This window comes from Quercus suber, unplaced genomic scaffold (genome assembly GCF_002906115.3).
Source record: "Quercus suber isolate HL8 unplaced genomic scaffold, Cork oak 2.0 scaffold_303, whole genome shotgun sequence".
NCBI lineage: Eukaryota > Viridiplantae > Streptophyta > Magnoliopsida > Fagales > Fagaceae > Quercus > Quercus suber.
This window is the reverse complement of record NW_027069759.1, coordinates 721,966-746,507: the sequence shown is the minus strand read 5'-3', so window position 1 is coordinate 746,507 and position 24,542 is coordinate 721,966. Positions and strand designations below refer to the sequence as shown.

The 24,542-nt window shown below is 33.1% G+C and overlaps 3 protein-coding genes across 11 annotated transcripts; 1 reads left to right on the top strand and 2 right to left on the bottom strand.

Moving 5' to 3' along the window:
• Positions 1–1,432: 1,432 nt before the first annotated feature.
• Positions 1,433–6,229, top strand: LOC112031679 (BEL1-like homeodomain protein 1). Of its 9 annotated transcripts, none has more exons than XM_065782476.1 (8): positions 1,435–1,623; positions 1,891–1,969; positions 2,187–2,236; positions 2,667–2,790; positions 2,990–3,859; positions 4,227–4,600; positions 4,932–4,992; positions 5,080–6,229. In XM_065782476.1, the coding sequence occupies exons 5-8, from the start codon at positions 3,026–3,028 to the stop codon at positions 5,920–5,922; spliced, it is 2,112 nt and encodes a 703-aa protein (XP_065638548.1). In that variant the 5' UTR covers positions 1,435–1,623; positions 1,891–1,969; positions 2,187–2,236; positions 2,667–2,790; positions 2,990–3,025; the 3' UTR covers positions 5,923–6,229. The 9 variants fall into 9 exon arrangements, with proteins under 9 accessions (XP_065638551.1, XP_065638548.1, XP_023920160.2 ...); XM_024064392.2 differs by having other exon boundaries at positions 1,891–2,001; XM_065782474.1 differs by having other exon boundaries at positions 1,870–2,001.
• Positions 6,230–8,028: 1,799 nt separating this feature from the next.
• LOC112031667 (BTB/POZ domain-containing protein At3g05675) lies at positions 8,029–12,052 on the bottom strand. Its single transcript, XM_065782473.1, has 3 exons — positions 12,030–12,052; positions 10,776–10,839; positions 8,029–9,654 (listed from the first exon to the last, which is right to left on the bottom strand). Exons 2-3 carry the CDS (start codon positions 10,785–10,787, stop codon positions 8,344–8,346), a joined length of 1,323 nt encoding a protein of 440 aa, XP_065638545.1. The 5' UTR covers positions 10,788–10,839; positions 12,030–12,052; the 3' UTR covers positions 8,029–8,343.
• Positions 12,053–19,519: 7,467 nt separating this feature from the next.
• LOC136071331 (secoisolariciresinol dehydrogenase-like) lies at positions 19,520–20,765 on the bottom strand. Its single transcript, XM_065782461.1, has 2 exons — positions 20,744–20,765; positions 19,520–20,234 (listed from the first exon to the last, which is right to left on the bottom strand). The coding sequence occupies exons 1-2, from the start codon at positions 20,763–20,765 to the stop codon at positions 19,729–19,731; spliced, it is 528 nt and encodes a 175-aa protein (XP_065638533.1). The 3' UTR covers positions 19,520–19,728.
• Positions 20,766–24,542: the final 3,777 nt, after the last annotated feature.

The window sequence follows — 24,542 nt, the reverse complement described above, 5'->3', positions numbered from 1 at the left end:
AAAAAAAAACTTGACTAATATAACATGGGTAAAAGAAAAAATATATATATAATTCAAGAAACCCAAATGATAAATAATTATTTTTTTTATGATCTATTTAGAATCCGTTTATTTTGTTAAAATTAAAAAAATTTTGCTAAAAAAATAAAAATAAAAATAAAAGTTAATCAAAATAGTATAATAAATTTATAAATAATTTTAAAAAGTATAATAAATTTATAAATAATAATAAAAATAAATTAAATAGTAAAATATATAATTTAAAACCAAACTCTAATGCAAAAGGAAATCCCAAAGTTTGCGACTGTCTGACACCCGAAAGGACAAGAAATTGTCACCTATACACAGATTCCCATTATTTTTCTTTTCTATTTCAAATACCATAAATTTTGGGTCACCATCAGTAACAATGATCAATGATGGGCATCAGAATGAGCAGTGACAAACTTTAAAGTTTCTGATGTTAATAGAGTAGTAGTATTTTTTTTTTTTTTCAAACTTAGAGACATTCATGTTCATCATCATCAGGGTAAACAGTGTGTGTGTGGTGGTGGTGGGTAGGAGCTTATTAAATTTATATATATTGCTTTCTGTGCATGGGCTTTGTAATCAAACTGTCATTCTCTCAAAAATCAATATCAGTGTTATTAATTCTCCAAATACTTCCTAGGATCTTTCATCAAAACTTATTGCACTANGAACCACAAGCCTATTATATTTCAATAAGTGTCATGCTAAAATGGATTCATGAACCACAAGCCATTTTAAAAAAGTTTTGACTCAACTTTTCTAAAATTGATTGTTAACCAATGCCCTAAAGGCAGTCGTTAGCATTTCCCTTTCAAGAATATATATATATATAATAAATATTATGTTAGGAGCATTAACTACTTTTAGTATTTAAGTCTTTAAAAAATTGAGAAAAAAGTCTTAAAAATTTGATGATTCTTAAAAAAAAAAAAAAAAAAGACATGCACGAATTCTTCTTGTTTATTAAATTGGATTATTTGTTTTTTTTGCAAATACAGATATTTATATTTTACTACGTATGATATTTAGGTATATGAATTAGCAAAATACAAAATGATTTTTGATAAATATATACAGTCGCAAATATAACTTTTTAGGCATTAAAGTGGGTGTTATGGTGGTTGGTTCTGTGTCCCTAAGGAATTTAATTGCTTTATCTTCAAACTCTGGCATCCAACCACAAAAATTATATAAAAAAGTTGATAAGAAAAAAACAAAAATATGAAAAGGACAAGAAGATATTTAATATTTAATTCAACAATAGGACCCTCCTCACCCTCCCTCTTGTTCTTCATCATCTTGATTCAATTTTTTTATTTAAAAAAAAAAAAAAAAAAAAGCTCTGCTAGAAGGAGACGTTTCCTCGTTTTTCAGCTGCTTGTATCTTTCTGACACACTTTGAAATTGCATTTTCATCATATTTTATTTGTTCATTATAAACACACAGACACATCTCTTTCTCTCTCTAATAAAAAAGAAAAAAAAAAAAGTTCCTTTGTTGCTCATCAAAGGGTGCTTGGCTGCATCAAATGATTTGAAAAGGGAAAGGGTCAAATCAAGAGGAAGTTCTCACTTGTTGTGATCTATTCGCAGGTACTTCACTCAAAAGCACATAAAAGAGAGAAAGAAGAGTACCATGTATAAACCAAAAAAATAAAATAAAATAAAAAAATAAACTTTAACTTCCTTTTCAAATAACCTGCAAAACAATTAATTTAAATTTTTTTTAAATTTTTTTATTTTTATTTTTCATAAGAATGATGATAAATGTGTGGATAATGAAGTGAATAAAGATGGGTATCTTTTTCTCGGCCTTTTTAACTCAATCTCTCTCTTCAGTGCTTTTTTTGCCCTTTTCAGTGTGAGAGAGTTGCAGAGAGATTTGAGTCTGACAGAGGGCTTTCCTCTTACATGTGAAGAGACTGATAAAATCCTATAGGTATCGAATAGATCATACATGTATAGACTCAGGTTGGTTTAGTGCTATTGTTTTTGATGTATCTATCCTCTTCTATTATCCCTCTATTCTAAATAGCCATAACTGTTTTGGTCCGTATAGCTCTCTCTCTCTCTCTCTCTCTCTCTCTCAATCTCTCAAATTGTGATGTGTTCTAAGTGGGTAGTCATTGTAAGCCAAATTCTTCTTTCCTTTGCAGTGCAGAGATGATCATGAAGCACGTGCACACTCGGATTTTCGTCACACCAGGTACCAATATTATTAACTAATACTCTAATCGATTCCTTCTCTTTCTATCTCTCTCTCTCTCTCTCTCTACATCAATTTCTTTACCTCTTTTATCTCTCTCCTCTCCCTTTCTTTCCATATATAAAGCCAAAGATAGCTGCATATTTTACTCCCTCTTCTTTCTTCTCCTCCTCTTCCTCCTCCTCCTCCTACTATTTAAACTTCTTGAGAAGATCATATAAAAAATTTGTTCTTTTGAGCTATAGCTCAACTGTCACTTCATTCTCTTGTAATTATTGGTTGAAGAGTGATGGTTTAGATTCAAAGACCAACCTGGATAGATCAGAATTATGATAGTTACATGCTACAGAATGATGGGTTTGTGCACAAACTTGTTTCAACATCATAAACTCAATAAATTTATGGTCTTTTTGCCTCTTGATTTCACCAGGAATATTTGTCTGAAAAATAAGACCTGCACAGACTCCAACATAGTAGCCCTATTCATCCATTCCAGACAGCTTTGTTTCATGGGTTGACAGAGACTCTCTCTCTGACCCTCCCATACTCATAAGGTACAACAACAACAACAAACTCATTCACTTACTAACTCACTCTCTCTCTCTCTCTTTTGCATGTAAAAGGTTAAAAAAAAGAGTTACTTTGTGACTATGTTTGTGTATGTCTTTGTTTTGGGTTGTTTACATGATATATATCACATATGTATATACCTAGATGTTGAAGGTTAACTAACGTGGTCTCTTTTCATTGAAGTAAACCCACAAAAACACACATCTTTTCCAAGAAACGATGGCGACGTACTTTCATGGCAATTCTGAAATCCAAGCAGCCGATGGGTTACAAACCCTTGTGCTCATGAACCGAGGCTATGTACAATACTCTGACACTCCACCACCGCCCCCGCAGTCACAATCCAACAACTTCGTATTTCTAAACTCGGCTGCGGCTGCTGCTGCCGCGAATTCCTTGAATCTGCCTCACGCGCCGCCTCCCCATACCCAACAATTCGTCGGCATCCCGCTTTCCAACGCGGGTTCCGCGGGGGACCCCACTTCCCAATCCATGCACGCAGCACACCACGAGTTCTCTGCCCTGCATGGCTTCGCCCCGCGTATGCAGTACAACCTTTGGAACTCAATTGACCCCAACACGGCGGCGCGTGAGACGCCACGCGCGCAGCAGGGGTTGTCTTTGAGTCTCTCTTCGCAGCAGCCGACAGGCGGGGGATATGGGTCTTTCCGGTCTGACCGGGATGTTCCACCGCAGGCTCAAGGGCCTGCCATTTCCGGGGAGGAGCATATGCGGGTTTCGGCCGGCGGGTCGCCTTCTTCGGCTTCCGGGGTCACTAATGGTGTCTCGGGTATTCAGAGTGTGTTGCTGAGCTCTAAGTACTTGAAGGCTGCTCAAGACCTCCTTGATGAGGTTGTGAATGTTGGGAATGGAATTAAGAGTGAGATATCAAAGAAGCTCAATGGGAAGATAATCGGAGAATCATCAGTGGCGGTGAGCGGTGACGGCTCAGTTGGCGGTGAAGGGAGCGGTAAGCGGGCCGCCGAGCTATCCACGGCGGAGAGACAGGAAATTCAGATGAAGAAGGCAAAGCTTATTAACATGCTTGATGAGGTATGGCTGTAATAGTATGGTTTTGTAAATAGTCTCTTATATATATATATATATATATATGTTGTGTCCCTAATTTCTATTAGTTTAGTTGAAATATGTTTTTGAAGTAAAAAGCTTTTGATCAAAGAGAATTGGGTTTGAAATTTTGTCCACTGTTTTTTCATTGAGTTTTTTTATTTTGAGTCTCAGCATTGAGAGAATTTCATAGTTTGATTATTTTAAGAAGAAATGTTTTAGTTGTCAGATTGATGATATCTATACTTTTTGGAGTATAAAGTTCTGAAAGGATTTCAAAGTAACTGAATTTTGATACCAATATATAATTCACTAATCATTTTTACTTTGGTTCATGTTTTGTTATGTGAAGGTGGACCAAAGGTACAGGCAGTACCACAACCAGATGCAGATTGTGATTTCCTCATTTGAACAAGCGGCTGGGTTAGGCTCAGCAAGAACGTACACAGCCCTTGCTCTACAGACAATCTCAAAGCAGTTTCGGTGTTTGAAAGATGCAATAACTGGTCAAATTAGAGCTGCAAATAAGAGCTTAGGTGAAGAAGATTGCCTAGGAGGGAAGATTGAAGGTTCAAGACTCAAATATGTTGATCACCATCTTAGACAACAACGAGCTCTCCAACAGCTGGGAATGATCCAACACAATGCTTGGAGACCCCAGAGAGGACTGCCTGAAAGATCAGTTTCTGTTCTTCGTGCTTGGCTTTTTGACCACTTTCTTCACCCGTAAGTATTTCACAACCGTCCTATTTTGATAAATCATTAATTGTCCTAAAAGTTTAAATTGATATGAAGTGATGATTAAAGGTTCAAACTCAGGTCATCTGCTTTGATAATATAATAAATTACTATTTTCTCAAAAGCGCAAATTGATAAGACAGGATAAATTTAGTCTCTTTGGACTATTTTCCTAATAAAACAACAAGAAGCCTTAGTTTCATATTTTTTCTGTCGGTAATACTTTGACAATTATCTTTTGTTAAATTGGTTTCTTCACATTCCAAACATTCAAGAGCTTTATTGACATTTGTTTAAATGTTGAATTTGGATTTTTCAGATATCCTAAGGATTCAGATAAGCACATGCTTGCAAAGCAGACTGGGCTTACTAGGAGCCAGGTACTTTATTAAAGTCTTTGCATTTCTTTATAGCCGGTTTCATTGGTTTATGGAATTATGATGCTGAAAAGCCTTGTGATTATGCAGGTGTCTAATTGGTTCATCAATGCTCGAGTTCGTCTTTGGAAGCCAATGGTGGAGGAGATGTATTTGGAGGAGCTCAAGGAGCAAGAGCAGAATGGATCAGAGGACAAATCAAGCAAGAGCAATGATGATTCAGCTTCAAAGTCCAGTGCTCCACAAGAGAAAAGTTCTGCTGCTGAAAATCAAACCAGAAGTTTCAATTCCAAACAAGAGAATTCTACAAACCAGAATGGTGCTGCAATTGCAATTTCCAAAGCCTCAACATCTCCGGTAGGAGGAAATATGAGGAACCACTCTGGATTCACTCTCATTGGGTCATCAGAATTGGAAGGAATCACACAAGGAAGTCCCAAGAAACCAAGGAGCAATGACATGCTGCATTCTCCAAATAGTGTCCCATCAATAAACATGGATGTCAACATGGATATCAAGCCCAATGAGGCAAATAATGAGCAAGTTTCTATGAAATTTGGTGATGAAAGGCAGAGCAGAGATGGCTACTCATTCATGGGCAGCCAAACCAACTTCATTGGAGGTTTTGGGCAATACCCAATTGGGGAAATAGGAAGGTTTGATGCTGAGCAATTTGCACCAAGGTTTTCAGGCAATGGAGTTTCTCTCACTCTTGGTCTCCCCCACTGTGAAAACCTCTCCTTGTCTGGAACCCATCACACATTTCTCCCTAATCAAAGCATTCAATTGGGAAGAAGAGTAGACATTGGTGAACCAAACGAGTTTGGTGCCATAAACACTTCCACCCCTCACTCTTCAGCTGCATATGAGAGCATCAACATTCAGAACCCAAAGAGGTTTGCTGCACAATTGTTGCCAGACTTTGTGGCTTAAACAGGAGCATGAAGAAATGAGATAGATGATATTATGGGTTCAGGGTATGTTTCATAATTCATTTCTATTCCCTATAATACTAGGGGAGCGTGGAAACTGCATGGTAGTGTAAAGAAAGAAGAAAATTTACTTAGTATAGGTTTATACTTTTGCATAGAACCATTTGCGTTGTTAGACAGCTTAGGATTTCAGAGCATATGGTTGAGGATTGTATATTATTTTTGTAAGTTTTGAAGATGGGATAGATGGATTGTTGTCATAAAATTAGTAATCTGGGGTATACCAATAATTTTAATGATTTTAAGTATATGTTGGTGTGATGATTGTGAATTCCATCAAATGAAGGAAAAGTAGAGGCAACTCTACTCTACCAATCAATCCATGCAAATGCATTAAAAATTTCCTTTCATGTATTCAAGCTTGAACAGTAAATGAATTGAAATATGGCTTCTTCCTCTCCTATAAGGACATCATATCCAATCATTGCTGGTTTTCCTTCAACTTTAATGAGGTCTTCACTAGTAAAACGTAAATGAGGTATTCACTAGTAAAACATCATGTGATAAAGTGCCTATTACTGGTATTCAAATGCTTAGACTTACACAATTTATATATACACACACGCATCCCACCAAGTAAAGTGCAAAATGCATACTTTCATACATATTGCTTCTAAAAATAATCATTATTCTCATTTTAGAATCCAATTTTTAAAGTTCTTTATTTATTTATTTAAATTTTATGATTCAAATTGCAGTATTTAAATGGCATAAAAATTGGATGAAATTTTATATTGGAGAAGCAATCTATTAGAATGAAAATGTTTGGGATGAAGCCTATTAATAATTTTGCCAAAACGTGTTAATGTCTCCAAGGATGGCTTTCAATTAAACATTGTCAACATGTTGTTTTATAATAGGTTGTTATCCTGATTCAGGATTCTTTTGCTTATAATAATTGATCCACAAAATCGTATTTTGATCTAAAGATAAGATACACATTTAAAACAAAAAAAAAGGACAAGAGTAGCCAATCCACTTCTTGTCATGCTGGGGTTAATATTTAATAGACAAAGAAATAGGAAATATACAAAAGGCAATTTATGCTATATATAAAAGACAAATATTTAAGATTACTTCAACAGCAAGGATACCGATTATCTTTGTAAGACTTTTAACACTTAACTAATATATAAAACTGATATGAAGAAATTTTCTAGTTAAGCTCCTTTCATATTCTTTTAGCTAGGTGATTCATTGCCTTGGACTACTAAATTTAATAACTTATTTTGACCTAAATTTGGTAGCTTTAGTGGCTTGAGCACAATAAACTAATGATGATGAAACTCATAATTTATAATCATTTCAAAATGCAGAAAGAAGCTTTTCCAAAAACAATTTTTTTAGCAGATAAGTCTCTATAAGCATTGGTTTGTTCACAATTAGACAAAAAATAAAAGTAAAGAAAGAAAGAACAAATTAAACACTATATCTTGCAGAATGCCATTTTCATTGCCATTAATTTTATGCTTTTTCAGAAACAATATCCGCCATTTGGATCTTTGGATCATAATAGTAGAAGGAAAACACCTGACATTCACCATAGCAAAATGTACAAAAACAAAACAAATATCTCAATGTTGCACGCTTATTAGGGAACCCGAAATCAGAACCACGCAATGGGGCCAATTTGGACAAAAAATTTGTTCAGAAAAGAGAAGAAGATAACAGGCTTTAGCCCAAATAACAATTTTGGCCCCCTTAGGGACGGTGGATTAAAATTCAGAGGTTCTAATCTCACTGGCTGCGTGAAATAAATTACCATGAGGGCGTGCATGTGCACACATATATACATATAAGAAAATGGCATAAGAAATTATTTGAAAGGTTCAAGTTTGTTGAAATTCTTTCAATAGTAAAAGAGCTGTCAAGAGTGCTCTGAAAAGAGCAAAAAATGCAAGTCAATTAACTCGACCAACCCAGTATTTCAATCTTCATTAGTTATCCTTAAAAAATAAACATGCCAAGGACCTCATGCTCATTCACCATAGAATAATAGCATATGCTGATATCCATACAATCATCGCGTGCTGATAGATTTTCATCCTTACAATCAAAATCATTCTAAGTAAATTTCATACTATGATTTCAGTAACTCCACAAAGTCAACTTAACAATTACAATTTTTACTTGTAAACAAGATCTACATATGATTTACAATACCCTAAAAGTAAAAAAAGTGCAATTATACATTGGACAAGGAATTCAAAGCAGGTGCCCCTAATTTAGACACTCCGCCCCTTTAGCAACAGTTTCCTTCTAAATCATTTTCTCATCTATGTAAGGATTTTCTTCTTTCTAGATGCTTTTGATTGCTAGAAGGGTGCACAAGTCAATGCCCTAACAAAAATATGCAAAAAGGTCAAAGTGTTTTGGTTATACCATTGTTGCCACTGACCAATGATAGTCTTCTCTTGGCAACCTTGGATCGATAACACCACACCTCAAATGCCTCTGTCAGGTCGGGATAGCAAATATGTTCATTTCCTAACCATTCATTTAAAATCTCTGCTTGGTCCTTGGATGGCAATGCAAGAATTATCGAAACAAATATGGATTCCAAGGATTGCCACAGCTCACCATCTATTTTGATTGTCATAGCATCGTCACCATTAGTTGTGACAGAATCAATCACAGGTTTTGTAACTCTCACGAATGGAAGCCACACTTTTACCGCATGAAGCCGTTTTGTGGTTGGCAATATAACTGTTCCATACCCTATTGCCTCTAAAACTTTTGCTGCAACTTCAATAATCTTTGACTTTGTCTCAGTAATTTCAGCTGTTGGACTTGCTTGCTCAACAACCTTGACTATCTTATCTGATGCATCAATCCAGTTGTTGACAAATTCTTTCATAATTTCCAGCTTATTCAATATCTGACCAGCCCATGACAAATCAGATAGATGGGATTGAAATGACTGCATGACTCCTGCCTCACAGACTGATTCTACAGGTTCACATAACAAAGCTTCTAATATATGGTTGAATCTGGAAAACAGTCTCTTTACACATTCTTTCACCTCCAATTTTATCTCCTCATCAGCAGTTAATAGAGGGGCATCATCATCTTCAGTTAGCATGTACTCAAGCTGCTCCTGGGCTGAAGATTTGAGATCATTCATGGATGGAGGAGGGGATGATGTGGCAAATCGAATGGTTGAGAGAAATATCCCCATTATAGCTGATGGACTGACAGGTTGGAGACGGGCAAGAATGGGCTCTGCTTGTGATCCCATATGTGGTATGATTCTTAGAATTTCCTCCTCCTCAGCCTCTTCCCAAGGGACAGCTTCCAAATAGTTCACACAAGCAGTAACAATTTGTGGACAACCAAGCTCAACAGCCACCTGGAGTATACCAAGGGCATTTCGAACACCATGCCACATGTCATCCACTGAGCCATCTATGACATCATAGAGAAGGCGTAGAACATTGACATGGTAGTCAAAGTTAGAGTCAAGACAATAAACGTCAACACAGTTGCGTGAGTCAAGGATTTGACATGTTGGCCAATTCTCAGAGAGGCGGTCAGCAAAATACTTGCTTTTTTGTGTTAGTATGAGGGCGTGACAGTATATCCATTCATCTCGGCCATCCTGCGTTCGTAGTCTCACAACCACATCACTGGTTGATCGGTCATCAATCCTGCTAGAAACCTGTGTTTCATTACACTGAAAGCAAGGAAAGATATGAGGTACAGAAAAAGGATGGGGCAACTAAAAGTCTAAGAGAGCTAGTGGGCAACAATTGAGGCTAAAAGAAACTTTTAGAATGCTTAAGATTACATGACCTTGGCAAGTTTAATTCCAAATGGCTGTATCATATGCTAAACAAAGAAGCATTCATAAGGATTGATTGTGGTACTGGACAAAACCCCTTCACAGTAGAATATAAAAAAAAGAAAAAAGAAAAACCAATTGACAGTGCCAAACAACAGTGAGAGTGTCATTGTGTAACATACAACCAAGACCTCAAGAGAACAGCACAATGCACTGTTATAAAAAGGGATTGGACCAGGTGGTCCAAGTGTTTCAACTGTGAACTAGGAGCTCAGCCGATTCTATAAAATCTCAAAACCGGACAACTTAAAAATACCCACTTACTGCAGTTGAACCTTCTGACCATGAAACCATTCACAAGTTCAGTGGGCCTTCTGGGAATAATTATTCGCTTTCAAGATTCAATCAAGACCTGGAGCTCAATGACATGTCTACAAGATGTTTCTGGCAGTGATTCCAAGGCATGACTGACCTGAGATTGATCAGAATACATGGTACCAAACGAGAGGGAGAAATATAAGCTTGTTGACTTGGAGTGAAAGTGGCACAAACTGCCCTAGTAGAAAGAGAGTGTAAAAGGAGACCCAAAAGAAAGTGAATATGAATGATTCAGAAGAAAAGATAAGGATCTACCTGTTTCATTCTCCTAAGTTTAGTACCAGAAGAATCGGATCAGATCAACAAATCACAAGCCAGTCAACAAGGATAAAGAAACCAACCACTAAAATTTATCCCAAGGATGAGACGGTCTTTGCTCAGTTGGCCTTCCTAAAAGATTTTGATTGCCAAATTTTTGCATTTGACTATGGTGATGTTTGCCTTGCTAAACAGGCAGAGTTGTTTACATATAAATTAACGGTCCAATTTCAAAACCTTGAACCTCTCACTTTTTTGGTTCTTTTTCCAGTTTAGTTTTAAAACCACGGTATAGTGTTTGATTAATGGAAACAAGAAAGTGTCAAAATTAAAACACAATATAAATTAAAAATTACGACGCAAACGGAAAAACTTACAGGGGACTCCATTGAAGCAATGGGCACCAAAGAGTGTATCTTTTATGAATTAACATTATAGCACCTGTACCATGAAGAAAAATCTACATGAGAAAAGCAATGTGAATGTATAAATACAAACACATGATTGGCAAAGGTAATAGCACCAGAACTACAAGACACGTGAAATCTTGTAGTAATTGTTACTAATACATACCATAAACTATTTATTGCAAATGGGGTCATACATCAAACTACATTTCACATGAGTGGCCCAAAAGAAAGTCACATAAGGATCTCTGTCATGGTCTAAAAAATCTCTTCAATTGTCAGACTCTTACTGTATTATCTATGTTTTCAACTGGTAAATACTTATAGGAGGTTTTACTAGATTTCAAATATAAATGATAGCATTGGATAGCAAAGTTATAACATGGGACTAACCGTAACAAAAAAGTAAGCAAAGTAAGAAATCAGGTAATATTACATATAAGTTTTATTGTTCTTAAATTCTTTATTAAGACAATTAGGCTAAAATTTAATGTACACTGTATAGTTATCCATCAAATCCAATAATAATATATAACCATTTGAAAGGGGGAAAATGAAAAGAGAAAGAAAGGCATTAGAACTAAGGACCTAACCTTAGAACTACATGAGTCATGACCCATAAAATAATAAACAATAATCTCCAAGAGATCCCTATGAAGTTCTTCCATAAGATGCCCTATTCGAACTAAGAAATCAGCAGCACTTTATATATATATATATATATATACACAGAACCTTTTTAAAGAAGAGCCCTTTGAACTCACCTCTAGCCAGTAAAACCTACAACAAATAACCCCACCCACAAGAACCAGTTTTTGGGTAATCTGGGGGCATCCACCATTCGTAGGCTAAGCAATTTATGCTCAGTTGGCAGCTTATTTTTATTTCTTTATATACATTAAGAAACCATAGCCATCAAATCTGCTTCTCAACTTATAAACTCACATTCTAAAATTAGATTAATTCTCCAATCAATATTCTGTTTTCCTGAGTAACAATTAAGAAAAATTTCCACCTCCTTCAACATGTGATTGCCTATAATCCTCTCTTCACCGACAAAAGAAAATTTCTATGAACTACAGCATCTATAAATGGAACTAAAGAAAAACATCATATGTAATGTATAGGGAATCAATCACAAACTACACAAACAAATGGATACACCAAAATCTTCAAATTTATGACACAATTGATTGCATTAATCAAATGGGTGAAGATTTTGACCTTCATTTATAAAACCCAAGTCATCTGGTTTCTTCTAAGTGCACCATTCAACAAGTTTGCTTTTTCTTTTTTTTGCCAAATTTCTCATTCTTCATATGCAACTCCTTAAAGACATTAATCATGGAAACCAATCACATTTTGGGCCTAGTAAGTTTTGTAAAACTAGAAAGCATATAATGAGAAAAAAAAAAAAAAACCCAGAAGAATTTAATTTTTACACTGAATTAACTAACTTGGTACAAAATTTTAAAAACTTGGATTAGATGGGACATGTGGCACAAAATTAGACTTTAATTGAATTCCAATTTAAAATCTAATTGGATTTTCTTTTGGCGTTACCTATTAATATACATACATACATACATACATACATATATATATATATATATATAAGACTTAAGGGAAAAGATTTGTTAATAAAATTTAAAAACAAAAAACAAAAATTTGAGAGTTGTGATAAATAGCATAATATCATTAATATTTTTTTTAAATCACTATTAACCTGTTTAGCGGACGCGCACTTATGCATGCATCATGTTTTTAGATTAAGTGATTGAGTAATGCTAGAAATATAACAAATTTTAATATACACACACATACACAACAAATAACGTGGAAGTCAGTACACCTTTAGATTTATAAAATTTAATATGAACCATAAAATGAATAAAATAGACTAAATTTGAAATAGAGATGATCATTCTTCTAGTGCCATAGCTTACTTCATTTATTAAGAGAAAATACTATTCAAATTCTCCATCTCTATTATTATACTATCAAATAAAAAAGAGAGGGAAATTTCAATTTATACCTTAGATTTTAAGAGTAGTCCAACAACTCTAGGGATTAAATTGAAATTCCACCTCCTACCCCTAAAAAAAAACCTTTGTAAGGATATTATTTGGTATAGTATGCGTTTGGATACCGTTTATTTTGCTGAAAACTGAAAAGAATAAAAAAAAAAAATTTCCAGTTACTGTCCACTACTGTTTAGCACTGTTCATTTGTCTATTTGCACTTTCCATGTCCCATGAACAGTGCAAGAGGCGCTGAGCTGAAAAAAAAATAAAAAAAAAAAAAAAAAAGGCAAAAATGCAAATGCGTTTGACACAGACGTGATCCAAACAAACATATAGCATGAAAATGGTTCGTTATTGATTTTTTATTATAGAAAAAAAAATTATTTTGTTAATTCCTACTTAAAATTTGTTATTGTGATCAATGCAATAAATTTATTGATTTCATTTTTCGAATAAGATATGAAAAACTAATATATTAGAACATAATATACTTTTTCATTTAAATTTATATTTGAACTAATAATGAGGTTTTTTTTTTTTTTTTTTTTTTTGTGTGTGGGACAACTAATAATGAGTGTTTGAAATGAAATTTGGATTAGTTTTAACTTTTAAATAGACTTAAAATAAAGCATTTTTTCTCCCAAAAAAATAGACTTAAAATATTTTTAAATATGTTATAACTTGTATTACACTTCCAAAGTTTTACATTGGAGTATAATAAATTTTTGAACAAAACCTTTTATATTTTTAAGTTTAGAGTCAATTTACGTGTAAAAATAACTGACAATTGACATGAAATTATGAATATAATGACACTTTACACAAAATTGAAGCCTATTTAAAATCTAAATACTTTTTTTTTTTTAGAAAGAAAACTTGAAATATTATTAAGAAATAGAAGTCAAATTGGCAAGATAACATGGCAAAACTTGTGAAGGTACATCTTTCACAAATTAGAATGCAAATAGAATCTAAAATTGAATTCTTAATTGAGCTTCCAATTGAATATTATATATATATATATATATTGTGGGGGAAAAAGCTCAAAGCTACTTAATGGGCCCGGAACCCTCTATTAAGGACTATTGTATTTCCGATGATCAATAGGTGGTTGGGCGGCCCATCTAAAGCAGAAAGCCCAGAAGCAGAGGGGGAGTGTCGTCCGAAGAGGTCACCATTGGTCCGAAGACGTTTTGCTCCTCAGCTACGATAAGCCTTGATCAAACGAACGTGTGGAAGGTCCGACTAATCTTCCTAACAATCCCAGAGGTAATGATAGGTCCTGGGTGGATCCGGAAATGATCAGAACTAAAAAATATCTAAAGGAAAAGCTGCTACCACCGCATTTAATGCACTGCAACAGCTTTTCTGGCCGCATTTATGTGGAGAAGACCCCTGAACAGTGTAACCTCCGCTACCGCCACTCACAAAGAACTAAAGTAGGCACATGACGTGACATGCACTTGAGTAGGTACGCAGATGAAGAACAAGTGGACGATAGAGATGATAGGAGAGGATGCTATATAAAGAAGAAGGGTCCCTGATAAGAGGAGGCCGGAAAAAGGGGGAAAAAGAGAGAAAAAGGGAGAGAAAAGCTTTACTATAGTTTTGAATGTTGTAATCACTGCTCACTTAATAAAACATCTCTTCGGACATTCATTCATGAAGTTGTTCAAGTTTTAATTCATGTTATCATCACTGCACGTAACCTAGCCAACTGTTCTGTGCTTCATAACCAGCCCAGCTCTTTCGCCCACTATCTACAAATTCATTGTTATGGGTTCGTTGGGCCTTTAACCCACATCCTTTGGGCTTGAGCTACAAAAACAGACCCTACATATATATATATATATATATATATGATATATGATAATTAAAAAGTACATTAATTTATAATAGAATGACAAAAGATTAACATCGTAGCATTTTTTTTTTTCTTTTCTTTTTTTCAGGGATCCACTTATACAGTTATTCCATTGGGAACCAAAAAATGAATGACAAAAAAAAAAATCCAACAGTTTATTGAATGACCCAAAAATAGAGTACAAGAACGGATACTAAATGCTGATTATCACTTGATATATCTCAATTAAATTATTGACAATGTAATAAAATCTAATATATATATATATATATATTTAAAGTCAGGTTAACAGTTAATAGATGTCTAGAACGGATACTAAATGCTGATTATCACTTGTTATATCTCAATTAAATTATTGACAATGTAATAAAATCTAATATATATATATATATATTTAAAGTCAGGTTAACAGTTAATGGATGTCTTTAGTATAATTGTTAACTTTTTTCTATTTTTTTAATAAATTAATAAAATTTTGGATGGGCTTATTATGGTAGTGCTATTCTAATAACTCTAAACTATCCTAATCCATTTAAGACATTCCTATAAACTAAGGAACAGAATCTTAAAAAGCCCAATGTAACAAATACTATTTATTTTTTGCCTCCAAAGTCCAAACTATTGGCAGACTTTTAGCTGGGCTTATATATTGGGCTATGTAAACTCTGAATTCAACTGGCCCAGAAAAAAAAAAAAAAAAGGCGCTGTTATAAAAATAAAATAAAATAAATTTCTGTCCTCAATCAAAGAGAGAGAGAGAGAGAGAGAGATTGCTGATGCGAAATACAAAGGAGCTTGAGCTCTTCAGGAAACAGTGAAATGAAAAGAAAAATAAGGTACCGATTCTTGCTTTTCCTCCAACTGGGTATGTAAATATCTTATCCTTATTCTCTTTTTTGATTTATTCAGTTCTTGACAAAGTGGATATTCTTTTTAGCTTTCTATTGGCTTTACTTTGAACTGAGCTTCTGATTGATTTTTTTAGCTTCAAATTTAGTTTTAAAGGACTTGTTTTTCATTGTAGGATGAATGAGTNCTCCAGAAGCATATAAAGCGCTAGTGGGAGGGTTCTCTTTCCGATGTGGGATTCCAGGCCTTGGGGCTGAGACTATGAAACCCTCCTCGGCTTGCCTGCACTTGGTAAAAGAGGACAAATTCGTGAGGGACTGGCTCCCCAAAGCGAACAAATCCTTAGAGTGGAGTCAAGTACCCACAGTTATGAATATACAAATATAATATTTAGGTTAGTTATTCATTTGTTTTAACATCATTACTTATAAATGAATTGCATGAGGTTGATTATATATATATATATATATATGATTTTTATTTAAATAAATTATTCAAATTACCACTAGCGCTTTATATGCTTCTGGAGCTTGCACTAGTGTACCACTACTACACATGTGTAGTAGTGGTACACTAGTGCAAGCTCCAGAAGCATATAAAGCGCTAGTGGGAGGGTTCTCTTTCCGATGTGGGATTCCAGGCCTTGGGGCTGAGACTATGAAACCCTCCTCGGCTTGCCTGCACTTGGTAAAAGAGGACAAATTCGTGAGGGACTGGCTCCCCAAAGCGAACAAATCCTTAGAGTGGAGTCAAGTACCCACAATAACCTTTATGTTTAAAAAGACTTTCACTTAAATTTAGTCGTACCGAAGTGGACTAAAATGCTACGTTAATGTAGTTCAACAAAAATGTAGTAATAATAAATGTTTTGCTTAAAATTTTAGTCATTACGAGTTTGAGATTTATATATATATATATATATTTTAATAAATTTGGACTTAGAATAGGCACTTTCAACCCAAACATGTTTGTTCTTGTTATGTAAGTGCACAAAAATAGATTGAAATGGACCAAAGTGGACCGAATGGAGTGGATTGGACCAAATGGACAGAATAGGACCATATAGGAACGAGGTGGACTAAATGGACTTAAGTGGACCAAATATGATCGTGGACCAAATAAGAATGAATGGACAGATTAGGATCAAAGTGGACATAATGGACCGAATGAGACCAAAGTGGATATAATGGACTAAATGGGACCAAATTGGACTGAATAAAACCAAAGAGGATAAACTAGAACGAAGTGGTTCGAATAGAACCAATGTAGACTAAATAGGACCAAAGTGTACAAAATGGACGAAATAGAACCAAGTGGACAAATGGATGAAATAGAACCAAAGTGAACAAATGGACCGAATAGGATCAAAGTGAACCAAATTGCCCGAATAGGACTGAAATGGACCAAAGTGTACATAATGAACCGAATAGGACCAAGGCGGACCGAATAGAGCCAATGTGGACCGAGTAAAATCGAAGTGGACTAAATAAGACCGAATAGAACTTTAGTGGATTGAATGGACTATATAGGTTCGTATGGATGGAATAGGACCAAATTAGACTGAAGAGGATAGAATGAACTGGATAGAACTAATGTGAACCAAATAAGACTTTTGAATATTTATTATTTTTATTACATTTTTAGGGCTTATATTTCTAATTTCTAATATCTAATTTCTTTGTATATTTTTACTCAAAACTAAAAGTATAGCCAAAATATAATAAAATTTCATACTTTTCAACCCAAAAATCAAGAAAAAATAGTTAAATTTTTGAGGTAAACTTGAAAAGGCAACCAACAAAAATAATTAATTTAAGGCCCAATAAGACTACAATGGACTGAAGAGAACAGAAATTGACTGAGTGGACTAACTTGGATCGAAGCATAGACCTAATTGGACTAAATATGAACCTTTTAATTTGTAGGGAGAACAAATTATTTTCAACAAATTTTAGAGAAAAAAGAATACATTATATTACAATACAAAATAATTATTTATTTTCACGCATCGCATAGGTCTACGACTAGTATTATGTTAAAACTTAAAATGCTAACCATTAACCTTCTAATAGTTTTTTCTAGTCCGTCACAATGTTTATCGTATACCCATGAAAAATGTAAATTTCTTCATAGGTGAAAATAAAATTTTCAACGCTTGATACTATGTGAACAAAATAAAAAACCAAAAAACAAGTTAGGCACTTCTCCATGATAAAGTCTAATGACTTATTATACCAAAATCTTTATAGGAAAGAGTTTAACTACAAAATTGGTTATAGGCTCTTAGACTATGACTTTACTCAATATCTTTTTATTGGAGGTGAATTTTAACAAATTCACCTTTTGATTACATCTTCTTCTTATATTCTCCATACTTGCAAAATTTTGAGAAAATTAAAAATCAATAGTTATGTCATCAATAAATTTTTTAAATTGCAAGCTTTTGTAATTCAAACTTATAGATCATATAGTAAATAATATATGATTGACATAAAATTTGAAATGTGTATTAAGAGCGTAAAGACATGCAATTCAACTGTTAGATCATTTTCAAAATAAGTAGTAATATTTATTTTATTGAGTGAGTTTGTAGCCTTAAGCTACAGCCAATTTTGTAGCTAAACTTTGTCATTCTTTATAAAGAAATGACGTCTGTTGTATGAGAAATAAAAGTGGTTTACCGAAAAGAGAAATAAGAGTGTAGTTCAAGTATAGTAATACATTGGGCGTAACTCTGTCGGGCTTATATTTTAAAAGCCCCCACTCAAACCCAGGTGAATGACGACTAACTTGAGTTTAGAAGTCAATGCATGAAAGTAGTGGTGGAGCTACACATATGATTATTTTAAAATGTTGAAAATTTAACTTACAAAAATAGGAGTTGGCCTCCCCAAATATTGGAGTTAGTCCAATTCAATGATGCTCTCAAAAAATAATTGGCCTAATAGTTATAGAAGCATAACTTTATTTTTCCACATTTTATTTTTTATAGTAAAATGTGCTTTTATATTTGTTAAATTTTTTAAAAATTTTGGTAGCAAGCATGTTTATATCTGTCTTTTGCAACCTATTATGTGGTGATTGAACAAGTCATTGACTCATCAAAAAAAAAAAAAACATTGTGACTAAAGCTACACAAAATGTCTCTATAATTGCCACATAATGGGTTAGAGCAAGATAGCCTAAAATATGTTTGGAGCCAAACTTGTTCCTCCAAGTTTTGGATCATTCACATTTAGAAAATTTCATTAAAGGAATTGCAATTTTTTTTACTCACTTTGGTATACAATTTGATCATTTGTATTGAAAATGAAACTTTTTAAGAATTTCACTATGAAAATGGTAAAAGATGTATTTTATTCTATGAAAAATCGTCTTCAAACATAATTTTGATAGAAAATATATACTAAGCACTTTTTTTTAGTGTGCATATATATAAATTATCAAATAAAAAGAGTGTGTGTGTGTGTAAAAAAAAAAAAAAAATAGTGGAAAACAATCTTTACACAATGTTTCCCTTTGAGATAAGCCATACTTTTTTATATTAATCAAAGATAGTTCTCCTTTGACTCATTTTTTTTAATGCTACCAAACACTAAAAAACACGGAAAACTATCTTTATACAATCGATTTCATATTAAGACTAAAGTTATCTTTCACTCATTAATTTGTCATCATTCTATTATGTTCTTGATGGTTCGCACAAAAGTTTGTGCACAAATACAAAAATGTAATCCTTCTAGCTAAAAGCTTTGACATGTAAATGTAAAGTGCATATGTGCCAATTTGCCATGCATATACACAATGACACAATATTGAATTAAAATAAAGAATGAATTGAAATTACTTTCAATTTTATTATAAAAATTTTAGCAATTGACATATCATATACATCACCTCAATAATATCATAAATGAATTTTTAATTATATTTTATTTATATTTAAGAATTGATAAATCTAATTATAAGATATGTAATATCTTAAATATTAATTAGTCTTTTATTTTTAAGAGTTACAACAATGATGTAGGGCCTTTCTAGTCCTGATTCTCTTTATAAAGGAGAACAGTCAATGCTAATGCCACTAAATTAGAAGCTTTATTGACTTTAACATCATTCTTTAAGATAACACTAAAATGAACCAATATAATTTAGAAATGGGGGCTTCAGTTGCAACACATGCTAATCAAGAAAAAAGGCTTTTTAGAGTGTTTGAGAAACTTGGATTGGTAAGACTATAGCCCCCATCAACAACCAGGTTCATCCCACTCACATACTTAGACTCATCACTCCCCAAATACAACGCTGCCTCTGCAATATCTTCAGGTTCCAATACTACTCCCTTCAAGTTTGCACGCGATGAAACCACTTCCTCCACCTTATTTTTCTCCATCCCCATAGCTTTTATTACCATAGGAGTTCCAACTGTAAAGGGAGACACACAATTAACTCTTATTCCATACTGTCCCAACTCCACGCTTAAGTTCTTAGCCATTCCCACCACAGCATGCTTTGATGCCTTGTATGCATGTGAAGTATTACTGGCCATTAATGAAACTATACTTGAGGTGAAGAGAATGCTTCCTTTTTTAGTTGGAATCATAACCCTAGCAGCATGCTTGGCACCCAAGAAAGCACCGAAAACGTTGACATTCAAAACCCTTTTGAAATTTTCATTTTCTGATTCTAACACTACAACAAAAGTGGGCTATGGTGACAAAATCTAGTGAGGATAAACAATTTCGTCACCAAATGATAACATTTAGTGAGGAAAAGAAGAATTCGTCACCAAATATTATAAAAATTTTAAAATTGGTGACGAAATCAATATTTCGTCATCAAAGATGTACGAATTGGTGACGAAATCAATATTTTGTCACCAAAGATGTACAAATTGGTGACGAAATATTTATTTCGTCACTATAGGTCATGAAAAAAATGCAAACCTAGGGTGACGAAATATTCACGTCACCAAAGACTTACCAGGGGTGACGAAATTCTAAATTCGTCACCCAATATTAGGATGTAGGTGTTTTTGGTGACGAAATAAATTTTCGTCACCTATTGTTTAACCAAAGACTAACCGGAGGTGATGAAATTCCAACTTCATCATCCAATATTAAGATGGAGGTGTTTTTGGTGACGAAATAAGTGTGTGTCACCTATTGTTTACAAATAATTAAGGATGGCCATGGGCATACCCGACCCAATTAATTTATCCATGGATATCCAATTACTTTACCCAATTAGTATCCATACCCAATTGTTACCCGATCTGTTTATCCATAGATATCCATACCCTACCCAAAGCCAATTTTTATAAAATCACCAAATATGCTCAAAACCCACTAAAATGACCAATATATCCTCAAAATCTCTAAAAAAAACAAAATACCCATGAAACCTTTAAAATGACCAAAATACTCCTACAATCTCTAAAATCACCAATTATGCTAAAAACCCACTAAAATGACCAAAATATCCCAAAATCTCTAAAATGAGAAAAATACCCATGAAATAACCTCAAAAATGGCCAAAACACCCCCAAAATCACCAAATATGCTCAAAAACCACTAAAAATTACCAAAATATCTCCTAAACCTAATAAATGACCGAAACCCCCAAATCCTAAGAAATGACCAAAGTACACATGAAACCTAAAAAATAACCAAAATACCTTCAAAACCTAAAATTTAGCCAAAATACCCTCGAAACAAAAAATTACCAAAATAACCCCTAAACCTAAAAAATAACTGAAATAGCCTTGATGCTTGAAAATTACCAAAATACCCCTAAACCTAAAAAATGACAAAAATACCCCTAAAACCTATAAAATGACAAAAATAGCCCTAAAACCTATATGATGATAAAAAAACACCCTAAACCTAAAAGATGATTGCAATACCCTCAATAATGGCCCTAAAACCTATATGATGACTAAAATGCCCCTAAACAACCAAAATACTCATTTTTATAATTTCTGGCTATTTTGGTCATTTTTTATGTTTAGGGGGCATTTTGGTATTTTTTATAAGTTTCAGGGGTATTTTGGTCATTTTTAAGGTTTTGGGGAGTATTTCGGTCATTTCTTAGGTTTAGGGCATATTTTTGTCATTTTTATGTTTCAGGGGGTATTTTGATCATTTTGAAGGTTCCGGGGGTATTTCGGTTATTGTTTAGGTTTATGGGGTATTTTGGTATTTTTTTAGTTTCTGGGGATATTTTGGTAATGTTTTAAGTTTTAGGGGTATTTTGGTAATTTTAAAGGTATTTCGGTTATTTTTTAGGTTTAGGGTGCATTTCGGCAATTTTAGAGGATTTTAGGAGTGCTTTTGTTATTTGTAAGTTTTAGAGGCAATTTGGTAATTTTGATTATTGGGTAATTGTGTGTTTTGGGTTTTACCCATAATAATTTGGTTGAGTTAGGTTTGGGTTAGATTTAATTAGTTAAATGGATAATAATGGGTAAATGGATAAATTTCATCCGATTGGCATGAAAATTGGCATGCATGCTAAGACCATATAAAACATGTAATTCAATGGTTGAATTTTCAAAATATGAATTCAATAATAAGTTATTGGATGGAGTAACATTTTTTAGAGTTACATTAGGTGTAAGTTGAACCCAGTCCTATATTTCTTAATTTGATGTGAATTTTGAAAAATTTACCGTTAGATTACATTATCTTCATCTATTTTTCATGTTTACAAAATTTCAAGGTCATCAAAGATTAATAGGCATGTCATCAATCAATTGTCTAAATTCAAGTTTTTGTAGTTTAAAATAACGTGTAAAAGATGAGTTTAAAGATCAAATGGTAAATTATAGCCGATTGGCATAAAAATTGGCATGCATGTTAAGAACATATATATCATGTAATCCGACGGTTGCATGTTCAAAATATGCAATTAATTATAAGTTATTGGGTGGTATAACATTTTTTAGAGTTACATCAGGTGTAAATTGAATCCAGTCCTATATTTCTTAATTTGATGTGAATTTTGACAAATCTACTGTTGAATTACATTATCTTCATATATTTTTCATGCTTACAAAATTTCAAGGTGATCAAAGATTAATAGGCATGTCATCAATCAATTGTCTAAATTCAAGTTTTGTAGTCTAAAATAACGCATAAAAGATGAGTTTAGAGATCAAATGATAAATTACACCCGATTGGCATGAAAATTGGCATTCATGTTAAGAACGTATATATCATGTAATCCAACGGTTGGATTTTCAAAATATGCATTCAAAATTAAGTTATTGGGTGGTGTAATATTTTTTAGAGTTTCATCAGGTGTAACTTGAACCTAGCCCTATATTTCTTAATTCGATGTGAATTTTGACAAATCTACCGTTGGATTACATTATCTTCATATATTTTTCATGCTTACAAAATTTCAAGGTAATCAAAGATTATTAGGCATGTCATCAATCAATTGTCTAAATTCAAGTTTTTGTAGTTTAAAATAACGTATAAAAGATGAGTTTAAAGATGAAATGGTAAATTACACCCGATTGCCATGAAAATTGGCATGCATGTTAAGAACGTATATATCATGTAATCCAACGGTTGTATTTTTAAAATATTCATCAAAATTAAGTTATTGTGTGATGTAACATTTGTTAGAGTTTCATCAGGTGTAACTTGAACCTAGCCTTATATTTCTTAACTCGATGTGAATTTTGACAAATCTACCGTTGGATTACATTACCTTCATATATTTTTCATGCTTATAAAATTTCAAGGTAATCAAAGATTATTAGGCACGTCATCAATCAATTGTCTAAATACAAGTTTTTGTAGTTTAAAATAACGTATAAAAGATGAGTTTAAAGATCAAATGGTAAATTACACCCGATTAGCATGAAAATTGGCATTCATGTTAAGAACATATATATCATGTAATCCAACGGTTTGCTTTTCAAAATATGTATTCAATAATAAGTTATTGGGTGGTGTAACATTTTTTAGAGTTACATCAAGTGTAACTTGAACCCAGCCTTATATTTCTTAATTCAACGTGAATTTTGACAAATTTACCGTTAGATTACATTATCTTCATATAGTTTTCATGCTTACAAACTTTCAAGGTGATCAAAGATTAATAGTCATGTCATCAATCAATTGTTTAAATTCAAGTTTTTATAGTTTAAAATAACGCATAAAAGATGAGTTTAAAGATCAAATGGTAAACTACATCTGATTGGCATGAAAGTTGGCATGCATGTTAAGACCATATACAACATGTAATGCAACGGTTGGATTTTCAAAATATGCATTCAATAATAAGTTATTGGGTGGTGTAACATTTTTTAGAATTACATCAAGTATAACTTGAACCCAACCCTATATTTCTTAATTCGATGTGAATTTTGATAAATCTACCGTTAGATTACATTATCTTCATATATTTTTCATGCTTACAGAATTTCATGGTGAGCAAAGATTAATAGGTATGTCATTTATCAATTGTCTTAATTCAAATTTTTGTAGTTTAAAATAACGTATAAAAGATGAGTTTATAGATCAAACGGTAAATTACACCCGATTGACATGAAAATTAGCATTCATGTTAAGAACGTATATATCATGTAATCCAACGGTCGGATTTTCAAAATATGCATTCAAAATTAAGTTATTGGGTGGTGTAACATTTTTTAGAGTTACATCAGGTGTGACTTGAACCGAACCTTATATTTCTCAATTCAATGTGAATTTTGACAAATCTACTGTTGAATTACATTATTTTCATATGTTTTTCATGATTACAAATTTTCAAGGTGATAAAAAATTAATGGGCTTGTCATTAATCAATTGTCTAAATTCAAGTTTTTGTAGTTTAAAATAACGTATAAAAGATGAGTTTAAAGATGAAATGGTAAATTACACCCGATTGACATAAAAATTGGCATGCATGGTAAGACCATATACAACATGTAATTCAACGGTTGGATTTTTAAAATATGCATTCAATAATAAGTTATTGGGTGGT

Excerpts from the sequence above, each read along its gene's own strand:
- LOC136071331 (XM_065782461.1), bottom strand. The coding sequence starts at position 20,765 with ATGGATAAATTAATTGGGTCGG. Across the intron at positions 20,235-20,743 it reads GGATAAATTAATTGGGTCGG|TGTTAGAATCAGAAAATGAA; the intron begins GTATGCCCATGG and ends CTTTTGTTGTAG.
- LOC112031679 (XM_065782479.1), top strand. The coding sequence starts at position 3,026 with ATGGCGACGTACTTTCATGGCAATTCTGAAATCCAAGCAGCCGATGGG. Across the intron at positions 3,860-4,226 it reads TTATTAACATGCTTGATGAG|GTGGACCAAAGGTACAGGCA; the intron begins GTATGGCTGTAA and ends TGTTATGTGAAG. Across the intron at positions 4,993-5,079 it reads CTGGGCTTACTAGGAGCCAG|GTGTCTAATTGGTTCATCAA; the intron begins GTACTTTATTAA and ends GTGATTATGCAG.